This window comes from Phaseolus vulgaris, chromosome 9 (assembly GCF_000499845.2).
Source record: "Phaseolus vulgaris cultivar G19833 chromosome 9, P. vulgaris v2.0, whole genome shotgun sequence".
Lineage (NCBI taxonomy): Eukaryota > Viridiplantae > Streptophyta > Magnoliopsida > Fabales > Fabaceae > Phaseolus > Phaseolus vulgaris.
Genome location: NC_023751.2, coordinates 10,875,375 through 10,887,548, shown reverse-complemented (window position 1 = coordinate 10,887,548; position 12,174 = coordinate 10,875,375). Strand labels below are relative to the sequence as shown.

General features: G+C 29.6%; 1 protein-coding gene across 1 annotated transcript; it reads right to left on the bottom strand.

The window, feature by feature from the left end:
* Positions 1-4,407: 4,407 nt before the first annotated feature.
* Positions 4,408-5,410, bottom strand: LOC137822784 (uncharacterized). Its single transcript, XM_068627781.1, has 4 exons — positions 5,262-5,410; positions 5,052-5,174; positions 4,847-4,965; positions 4,408-4,729 (listed from the first exon to the last, which is right to left on the bottom strand). The coding sequence occupies exons 1-4, from the start codon at positions 5,307-5,309 to the stop codon at positions 4,594-4,596; spliced, it is 426 nt and encodes a 141-aa protein (XP_068483882.1). The 5' UTR covers positions 5,310-5,410; the 3' UTR covers positions 4,408-4,593.
* Between the last annotated feature and the right edge of the window lie 6,764 nt (positions 5,411-12,174).

Sequence of the window (12,174 nt, the reverse complement as noted above, 5' to 3'; positions counted from 1 at the left end):
CTTTCTTATTTATTTATTGTTTTTTTGAAAAATAAAGATTAACACTTTCCATGTTGACAGGAAGTTTAAATGCGATGATAAAATTGATATAATCTTTACTATTTGTAACATCCAAAATATATCTAACTATATATCTAAAGTGTTATCTATTTTTATATAAATTTAGAATTTTTTTTTCAAAACATTCATAATATATTATTAGAATTAGAAATATAAATATTTATAATTCATAGCTCAAAATAAAATTATAAAGTCTTATCGATTCTAATGGATCTTTATGATCATTTGTTTGTGTATATAATACAATCATCATACTTTAAACACAACAAGAAAAAGTAAGGGTAAGTTAGTTTATTTTATCGACAATAAAAAATGAATTAAATATGAACCACTTGAGGAGTGGTCCAATCCTTATACATAAACACAACTTTTAACTTTCCTCAATAAACATATTTCCAAATATGTCTATACAGAATACTCCTAACTGAACCCAAAGAGAATCACTTAAGACACTCAAGCCTACATCTACAAAGAATACATCATGTGACCATTCCCATACAAACCAAATGATCAATACACCAATCAGAAAATAAGCTAGTGAAAATAAATCTTATAATATACACAATTCAATCAAAAGAGCAAACCAAATTACATTGATCAATTTTTCAATTATTAAATATTCTTCAAATTCAAACATAAAACAATCACATAGATCCCACATGGATCTACATATCCAGGATATTCAACAAATAAAACAACGTCTTCCAGAAGACTCGTATTAAGTCCTACCAGATACTAACATCTGATTCAACACCTAAGACGAATTTACTCTATTTGAAAATCTGATCGGTTAAAAATGTAGTTTGACTCCTCAACTAATACAGAGACATTAATAAAATGTTTTTAGCTTGATTTGAGGTTAATAAAATTTATGATGAAATAAGAAATTTGACTTGTTCTAATTTTTCAAACAAGTTTCTCTCAATGTTTCAATGAAGAGATTGAGAAATTAAGGAAGCAAGATTACAACATTGATAAACTTACTTTATGTTCCTCGTGGATATATGAAGCCGCATTATATAAAAATATTATTGATAATTTAAAAGTGTTGTATTTATCATGATAACATCAAAATGGTTAATGGATAAATTTTTGAAACATACAAATAGGCTTCTTATGCTTATGCTTTGGAACTATTGATGAATGGTAAGAAATTCATTCATGCGATAAAATAAGCAAGTCAATTTGCTTATGAAAAACAACTCTTAAGGTTATTTGTTATGTTATTGGTGATGGATACAATGTCCAAATCAAATGTAGTTTTGAATTATACTTTGAAGTTATTGTTAGATGGAGTTTTATAAAAAAATGGAGTTCAATATGTCAAGTATTAAATTTATTAATGTGGCAAAGTCTTAAAACTTTCATAAAATATGAAATTAAATACATCCAAATGTAGTGAAAGTGAATTAGATATAAAAAAAATTTCCTTATTGGAATCTAAAAATTGAAGGTGGATGAAAATGGTGAGGACATTGTCGATATACCACAAAATCTTTTACTTGAAAATAGTGAATCACCTTTATTATCACTGGTTGAGTTTGTCTATCCTTGACTTTTGTATAATATGGTGTCTTCTAAAAAAATTGATTATGAAACAATGTTTTGTCCCACAATTAAATTTGTGGAACAAGTTAATGATGTCATTTTATCTTTAATAAGTGGTCAATTATTTTGTTGTTTAAGTTCAAATACGCTTTGCCAATCGGATGAAGATTGGAAAATTTAAGGTCCATCGAAATTCTTAAATGAAATTAAATGTTTAAGGATACCAAATCATCATCTAAAGTTGAAAGTTTGTGTACCTATCATGTTTTTAAAAAATATTAATCAAGCAAATGATATTTGTAATGAGACAAGGTTGCAAGTTAATGATTTGGACGAAAATATTATTTATGGTTACTGATATTACATAGGAAAAAAAATTATGAAAATATATTTATCCCAATAATGAATTTAGTTCTTTCTTTCAAATTTCAAATAAGACAATTTTCAATATGTACCTGTATGGATGTCAGGGGCTGAGTAATATTGATCCACGTCGATACACAATGGTTGCCGTGTCTTTAGCTTTCCAATTCTTCAACTCTCTCTTCCTTTTCGCGTGCTTCGATCGGTCGGCGAGGGTACCTGCGATTGCACTCTGACGCTCAAGTCAGCGCTAGTGCTCAATGAGATTCTTTGATAGTATGAAAACGTACCTTTCCCCCCTCTCAAAAGTTCTTTTAGTAAGTTGACTTGGGCCTTAGCTCTGTGGGCCAAGTAACCAATTGCTAAAGACATGCTTAGTGGTCTCTGGGTCGTGCCTGGTGGCTTCCTGATATCTAGGGAGTGCTCTACAAAATGTGTTTGACTTATTCAACGAAAGTTGTAACCGTTTATTTTCCACCACGTGTAACCATGTTCATTATTTAATTAAGTCATTTAATGTGCAGCCTTTGATTGTTCGGTGCAGACCGGTACACAATATCTTTGTGTTTTTCAAGAATCAAGAATTAAGGTCCATTGCTTTCCAAAGTTTGAATTTATCTTTTGCAACTAATTTTCACATGATCAACTAAATGCTATTATTTGTAGAAAATGATAACAAATACTTATTTTAATTTAAAATAAAGATAACTAACATATCTAAAAACGCGATGTATAACAAATATTTCAAATTCTTTAAAATCAAAGACATATAACATTCAATCACATATATTAGGTATATTGTAATTATAATATATTTATTTTTTATTTATTATACTTAACTTCGTAATTACTTATTCAATGAAATACAATTTGATGAATTTCACAATGATTTTGAAGTTATTCATAATTTCTTGGATACAAATAATCAAAATTTACATTTACTTTTGATCAAAGTAAATATTTGTTAACTAGACATTGTTAAGATAAAACATTTTCAATCACTACCGGCGACATTATTCTTTCTATATTATTTGTTATTATTCACATTATTAGGGAAGTTAAATTATTTATTACAACTAATGCACAATAATATTGTTAGACAGTTAATTTATTTGTTCAGTCTATTCAAAGCTCAATATATTGCATTAAGTTAAATGATTTTGGAAATAAAATTTGAATAGTAATAAATACTATTATAGATCATTTTACAGTGTATTACTTTTTTTTAATTGCTGTTGTTATCATTATTATTATGATTGAAATAAAAAATAATACACGTTATTAATTTTTTTAAGTGATATAAAAACTATTTTTATTAGTAATCATTATTTTTCATTCTAAAAAATATTGTGCGTCGCACAAATAAAAATACTTGTTTACATTTGTAAATTTGTCATATAACCTATACTTATTTATCAAAAATACTTTTATTAACAAATTTTTTACTAATTATTTATTTTGAATTAATATGGTTAAGTGCAATTATAAAGTTGTATGATCTATATTCATATATTTAAGCTTGCATTATTTTACTTATATAATAAAATATAATTGAAATATTTTCTTTTATTTATTATTGTTATTTATTGTTTTCTCAAAAACTAAAACTAAGATAAAATTTGAAAAACCAATTCAACTTAAGACAGGTAACTTAAAATTTGGGCAAAAGAAATTAAATGGGAAATTAAAAAAAAAAGATTATATTAAAATTTTATTTTTTAATGAACTTATTATTGGTTGTGCCTACTATCTTGTCAACCAGATCCAACTTGGACTAAGGTGACCCATTGTATCGGCTACATTATATTGGGCCTGTATCAAGTCCAAATCTGAAGGTTTACTGGCCCATTTATTTGATGGTTAGGGTTTGTATGAATAAAATAAGTTTTTTTTCTTCTATAAATCTATAATTTCAATTTTACTTTCATTAAAATATTTTTCTCTCTAATTTTAAAATATAATGCTTTTAAATTCTCTAATTTTTTTTATAAAAGAAACAAAATTTATTTAATTAGTATTTAAAGGACAACCTTAAAATTAAAGAAACTAAACTTTACATATTTTAAAGAGACAAAACCCATTTCATCTTATTCCATATTCGTGAGTTCTGCATGTAAAAAAAATGTTTAGTTTTAATATACTGATTTAAATTTATTTTAAGTATAAATTTTAAAGTACTTCTAAAAGTTAATGATTTTATTTAATATCATCATATTTTCCACGTATTTTGATTAAATTTGTTTATATGATTATTTTTTATTATTATAGTGAGTTATAATAATAATAGTTATTATAAAAATAATCAGTATCATTATTAAGTATAATTTATTATTATAGGAATAATATTATCAATATTATATTTTTTATGATAATTATTATAATATATTTGAAAATTTAGTATTTTAACTTATAAAAAAATACTAACAAATCAGCAAATAAATAAAATGACATTCTTTTTATAACAAGTCATTTAGGTTTATATATATCCGATAAAACAAAGAAACACAGCAATGTTTCCTTAATCACAAAGTAAACCAATATTGTTTTTTCAGACAAACCATATATATACAGTTGTTATGACAAAACAGAAAGCATTACACAAAACATTAGGAAATATTGATATCACGCCCTAATTCCACTTCTTGTATTAATTTTGGATGATCCCAAGTTAGCCACCTCAAACTGTGAAAGATACTTGTTTGAAGAAGCTTCCATCACTGGTGCTTCATTCAGAAATGCCCAGCTGCTCTTTGTCCACCTGCACTCAAACCAATCATTTTCTAACATTAAAAATAGTACTCCAATTCTGCAATTACAATGCAGTTCTTATTATTATCTATTTTATTAAACTAGTTAATGTAGCAATTTAATTTACCAGCAACTTTTGTTCATAAGCTGCTCCAAACTGCTTGTGTCAACATTCATGCCTAAGGACTCCTTAATGCTGCTGCCCAAGGACTTCTGAGAATTCTCTGAATCTTTGAATGCGTGGCTCTGTCAATTATCCATAATAAACATAAATCTCTGACACTTATTGCAGAGGTGAAAATTAATTGATGTTGTAAATTTAGAAGTAAAACCTGAGTAGTCTGGGAAAATTTGGAAATAGCTCTCAGGTGTTCTAACTCTGTCTCCTTCTTTGCTGTCCAGTAAGCATTAATTTCTTCATTTGTGAGTGATCGATTCCTCTTTATTGTTGCCGAAACAGTAAAAAATAAGAACCCTAGTTAGAAAAATCACGTGTGTAAGTGTAACATAGTATTATGATAACACTTAGTATGCGTACCCGATTCAGGATCCAAGGTTGGAGAATCCCATCCTGCCATAAGAGAACCCATTGTTGCTGAAATTCTTTCTTTGTCTGTCTTTTCCAAACGACCTAATTTCTTGATATGAAGAAAGTTGTATAAGGTATATTATATATATATATATATATAAGTGGTGGTTTAGTGTGATGACAAAGCTCCGACCTGTTTATCTTATCTCTTGGCAGGTTTTTTATTTGTGATGACAATTGCCAATGTGTCATCCAAAAGTTATAGTTGTTCAGTGATAACGATCATGAAAATCAGCTTCTACACACGCTTATAATTTCAGTGTAAATAAATAAATTCACACAGTTTCAGACAGCACACAGACTTTAGAAAACAAAGCCGCCATCATCGCCGCAGTTTTTTTCTTTTTGAAAATATACTAATTTCTGTAGTTTTAGTTCTTCCAATGTTTTTTGTCTACTCTTTCAACATGTAAAATCTCCCTACTTCACAAATCAATGAAATAATATTTTAATTAATTTACTTTTTAATTTTAAATATTATATTATTATTATAATGTGATGTCAAGAGTATTTTTTATTGTGTGGGAATGTAAAAGAATCTTTTCCCTTCCAAAACAAGTATTGAGAAAATTAAAGACAAAAAAATATTTATCATTTTAAAAAAAATATAAACTATTGCTTTTAGAGGATTTAAATAAGTTCAAGTACTACATCAATTTTTAAAAATTATTACTTTAATAACTACACAGACATAAGTGTATTTAAGTGTATATATGACTCAGACATATACATGACTAAGTGTAATTTCAATATTGTTTGATTTCAATTAAAAAATATTTTTTTCTTTAATTATAATCTAATATAAGATTCTCAATATATCAACACATTGTAAGAAAATCATGGAATATAAACCAATTTTTAGAAACAAAAAATAATTAGTTGTTATAGTGACTAAATTAGAGACTATTTTATAAACTAAAAAAAAATTGGTTTCTAAATTAGTTTCTATTATTGTTAAATAGTTTTTAAATTGATATCTAATTAGCTATACCAATTATTTAGATTTCAAATTTGGTAGCAAAAACCTTGGTTGTTAAGTAGATATCAATTTAAAAATCATCTAACAATAATAGAAACTAATTTAGAAATAATTTTTTTAGTCTATAATTTAGTCACTAGCAACTAATTATTTTTTGTTTCTAAAAATTGGGTTCTATTTTATGGTTTTCCTAATATTTTTTTTACAATTGTATTTACTTTATGTAAAAAATATTAATAGGTGATAAATGTTTATATTCAATACAAGAAAATCATTAAATAAAAATTAATTTTAGAGATAGAAAATAATTAATTGCTATAGTAATTAAATTAAAGATCATTTTAGAAACTAAAAAAATTATTGGTTTCTAAATTAGTTTCTCTTGGACCATGGAAAGCAATTCCTCTTGGAAAGGGTTTCTATGAGTTTGAGTTCTACTTCTATAGAAGACATGCGATGGGCCCTCGGGATGGGTTCCCTGAAGTTATCTCCTGGTTTATTGAGACTGTTTGCCTGGACAAAAGACTTTGTCTCAGCTACCATGAGGAGTACCAAAGCTCAGACCTGGGTTAGAATTTACCATTTGCCTTTGGAGTATTGGAAACCAAGGACAATATTTTCCATCGTCAGAGGCCTTGATACTCCTTTGTCTTTGGATGAGCATACTATGAGAAAGAATAGGGGTATGTTTGCTAGAGTGCTGGTGGATATTGATATGTTGTCCCCTCTTCCTGATCACCTCTTGGTTGAACGTCCAAACTTTGCTTTTGTAGCTGGTGTGGAATATAAATGGCTCCCTCCATTTTCCTCTTATTGTAAGATGATTGGGCACGAGCTTGCTCAGTGTCGGGTGATCCATGACCAGGGTCGTGTTCTTGGGCCTCAACATAAACCTTCTCAGAAGACACCTTCTAATGAACAGGAACAAGGGAGGACCACTATTTCGCCTACCATTGCTGGAATTAATTCTGATCATATTGAAAATCAGGTTGTTTCAAAATTTTGGGCTGACTCTAATGACATGAAGGAGGATGACAGTGATAATGGGGAGGAAACAATTCACACTAAAAGAAAACCAGGGAGACCACCTAAGGGGACTGGTAAATCCAGGAAAACTGCTAAGGCAGTTCTCTCTACAACGTCGCAATGAAGGTCTCTTCATTTTTTTGGAATGTCAAAGGATTGGGAAACCACAAAACTGTGGAGATGTTGCTTAGTTTACTTAACCTACATAAACCTCTCCTGGTTTTTCTTGTTGAACCCATGATGTCGTACACTAATGCTTTCGACGTCCTTTTCAAATCTATTAATATGCATTTGGTGGCTACGTCTCCTATTGTTAATAAAGTTGCTAAGCTTTGGTGTTTGTCGGTTCCTAATCTTGTCCAAAATTTCTTGGTTAATGATCAATTTATCTCTGTAACTTGTCTTTTGCAGGATAAAAGTTTTAGCTTTGCAGGTGTTTATGGTGCTAACACATACTTGTCTAGACGATTTTTGTGGAGGGATCTTAGTTTCTTCACAGGGCCTTGGTGTATTCTGGGAAAGAAAGTGCTAAGATGTTATGGTTCAAGGATGGAGATCGAAATACCGCTTTTTTCCATGCTGTGGTCAAAAGGAGAAATAATTCTAGTGGGATTCATCGTCTACGGATTGATAATGAGGTTACGGAGGATCCTAAAATCATTGAGGATCATATTTTGGACTTTTATAAAAATCTTTATGCTGAGTCTATTTCTAATGTTCTGGATACTGATAATATGGAAGATTTTATTGGTATTTATATTCCTACGATGGTTTCCTCTTAGGAGAATATGATGTTGATTAAATGTCCTGATTTTTCTGAAATAAAAAATGTTGTTTTTAATCTTAACGGTAATAGTGCTCCTGGTCCTGATGGTTTTGGTGGTGTTTTCTATCATTCTTGCTGGGAAATTATTGGGATAGATGTTTGTAATGTTGTTCAACAGTTCTTTAAACAAAATTGGGTTCTCCCTGGAATAAACAGTAATGTGGTATCTCTTATTCCTAAGATTCAGGGTGCTGATTCCATTAAAGATTACAGGCCAATTGCTGTTGCTAATTTCAAATTTAAAATTATTTCCAAGATACTGGCGGATAGGCTTGCTCTTGTGGTTGCTAGAATCATTTTTCCTAATCAATATGGGTTTGTGCAGGGTAGACAAATTCAGGATTGCATTGGTATTGCTTTTGAAGCTATTGACATGCTTTCTAAAAAGGTTAGAGGAGGTAATGTGGCTTACTAAGTTGATATTCATAAAACTTTTGACACTATGAGTTGGAAGTTCTTATTATTAGTTTTTAAACGCTTTGGTTGTCACCCCTCGTTTGTCAGTTGGATTAGTACAATTCTCCGTTCAGCTATGCTTTCTATCATAATAAGTGGTAGTTTGGTGGGTTTTTTTCCTTGCAGTCGAGGTGTAAGACAAGGTGATCCATTGTCTCATTTACTTTTCTATCTTGCAGAGGAAGTTCTTAGTAGAGGTATCTCTAAGCTTGTGAATGATAAGAAGATTTTAAATATGGCTAGTCCAAAAGGTTATCTCACTCCCTCTCATATTTTGTATGTTGATGACATTTTTATTTTTGTAGGGGGGATATTAAGTCTCTTCGAAATTTGAGTACTTTTCTTAAAACATATGGTGATTTTTCTGGTCAATATATTAATAACTCTAAAAGTAGTTTCTTCACCATGGATAATTCTCCAAGATTTGTTACAAAAATTCAAAATATTCTTTCTTGTAGTCATGGTTGTTTGCCTTTCAATTATTTAGGAGTGCCTATCTTTGTTGGTGCTCCAAAATGTCGATTTCTTCAACCTTTGGCTGATAAAGTCAAATTGAAGCTAGCATCTTGGAAAGGTAAATCTCTTAGCATGATGGGTCAGATCCAGCTGGTCAATACAGTGATTACTGGATTTCTAACTTATAGTTTTAATATGTATAAATGGCCTGTTTCACTTATTAAGCAAGTTAAGCAGTGGTGTCAGAATTTTATTTGGACTGGTGATATTATGAAAAAAGGTATCGCTACCGTTAATTGGGCGAAAATTTGTTCACCTCTTGAGGATGGAGGCTTGAATATTATTAATCTTCATCATGAAAATAATGCATATCTTCTTAAGCTTGCTTGGAACTTTGCTTATAGCAAAAAACCTTGGTCTTTACTCTTGAAAGCCAGAGTTCTTAAATCAAAATACGAGTTTAGAATGGTTTATAGATCCTCCTCTCTTTGGCTTGGAATTAAGCAATTTTATTCTATCATACTTGATTATACTTTTTGGATTGTTGGTACAGGTTCTTTTATTAATTTCTGGAATGATAAATGGTGTTCTACTACTTCTTTAGCAAATATTGCAGGGTTATCCGATGGGGCTAGCATTCCGGATACAGTCTCTCAATTTTGGTCAGGTTATGATTGGAATATTCCCTTATCTTTACAGCAGATGCCGCAGTTTTTTTAATCATATCATGGTTAGAGAGGAACAAGATATTCCTAATTGGACTCTAGATGAGTCTGGTCGTTTCACTCTTAAATCGGCTAGGACTTTTTTCTTGGAACCAGGAGTTCCATGTGGTTGGGGTAAGTTCATTTGGTCTTCATCTATTCCGCCTTCCAAAACTCTAGTACTTTGGAAAAATTTTCATGGGCGACTTCCTACAGATTAGCATATTTAGAATAAGGGTTTGCATATATGTTCTATGTGTACGCTTTGTGAAAAGTATGAAGAATCTATTCAACATCTATTTTTTGAATGTTCTAATGCATTACATATTTGGAGTTGGGTTCGACAAATTTTTCTTACTTCTCATTTCTTTAATAAGGATGATCTTCTTTCTTTTATTAAGAGTGATGGTAGTCCTTTGGTTAAATTGATTAAGCTTGTTGTGACAACCTTTTCTATATGGATGATATGGCGTATGAGAAATTATGCTAGATTTCAGGATAAAATTGAGGTTTCTAAGGCTATTTCGGTAATTAAACATTTAACTTGTCTAGTGGGAAATTCGTCTAAAGCTTCAATGAAGAATGATATGTTGGATTTCAACGTTATTAAGTTTTTTGGTATTAAGACTCGTAGTGGGAAAGTTCTTCGTCCTCTTCCTGTTAGATGAGAATTTCCTTCACCAGGTTGTGACAACCTTTTCTATATGGATGATATGGCGTATGAGAAATTATGCTAGATTTCAGGATAAGATTGAGGTTTCTAAGGCTATTTCGGTAATTAAACATTAACTTGTCTAGTGGGAAATTCGTCTAAAGCTTCAATGAAGAATGATATGTTGGATTTCAACGTTATTAAGTTTTTTGGTATTAAGACTCGTAGTGGGAAAGTTCTTCGTCCTCTTCCTGTTAGATGAGAATTTCCTTCACCAGGCTGGGTTAAAATTAACACGGATGGGGCTGCTAGGGGTATCCTGGTCTTGCTACTTGTGGAGGTATTTTTCGTGGGAGTATGGGAGAATTTATTGGTGCTTTTTCAGGGTTTCTTGAAGTTCAGACTGCTTTGGTTGCTGAGTTTTATGGAGTTATACATGCTATGAAGGAACATCAAAAGATGGAACTTACTAATGTTTGGCTTGAATGTGATTCTATCTTGGTTTGTGCTGCGTTTACTGCTAGGACTAATATTTCGTGGATGCTTCGTAATCAATGAAATACTTGTCTTAATTACTGTGGGACAATCAGGTTTAGGGTTACTCGTATTTTTCGTGAGGGGAATGCATGTGCTGATAAATTGGCTAATTTAGGGTTCATTCATAGAGAATCATTTCATTGGTATAATAGACTTTCATCTAGTCTGTTCTTAGAATTCTTTATGAATATATATAGTCTACCTATGTATCGTTTTTGTTAACATGTGGGTTTTGGTCTAGTCTCCCTATATTTTTGTATTTTCTTTCCTTTTCTTTTTTAATAATACATTTTTCATGTGATGACAGATGATTGTTGTTACTTGAGGTGTCAGTCTAGCTGAGATGTCAAGTTGCATAGTGATGCCTAACATGAAAGCTTTTATAAAAAAAAATTAGTTTCTATTATTGATAAATAGTTTTTAAATTAATATCTAATTAGCTACCAAGATTATTTTTGTATCAAATTTATAATTTAAATAAATAGTCTCTAATTTAGTCACTATTTAATGATTTTCTTGTATTGATTTATTGGTGTAAGTCACCTATATTTACTATTTGATCAGTCCAATTTTTTTATTAATGTATGATTATTACTTCCTTAATAGTTTGATTACTGATTAAAGTCTTTAATTAATTGCTTAGTGGTTTAATTACTGATTAAATTCCTTAATTAAAACTTACGTTGACACATAAACAATGAATATATGTATCCGAGATGATTAGCAAAGTGTTTGTATTGTCCGTAACCAGGTTCTTTGGTTTAAACAGATTAGTTATGACTATCCGAAGCATAAAGTGTTTGTAGAACTTTGACTTCGATAATCCAATTCACTTATCATTTGATTATTGCAATACGTTATTATGTAAGAATAATTATACTCGATAAAATAATTAGAAAACATAATAATTTTTCTCTCTTGCAGTGAAAACCTCATCAATTTTATTGTGAAAAGTGAATGCTTTGCATGACAAAAGAGCACTTGTTAAAGGAAACATCATTCTCTTCATTATTTATTATCAGATAAAACGTAGGCTTGTAATATTTTTGTTCGTATTTTTCAATAATTTTAAAAAATAATCTGAGTTATTATTAAATATTGTAATTAAAATTTTATAGAAATTACAAATTTAAAAATATTTTTTAATTCTTTTCTTTATTTATTCAATATAAGAGCTATTATAAAATAAATTCTATAATGTTTTAATTTAATTTTAGTGAGTTTGGAATG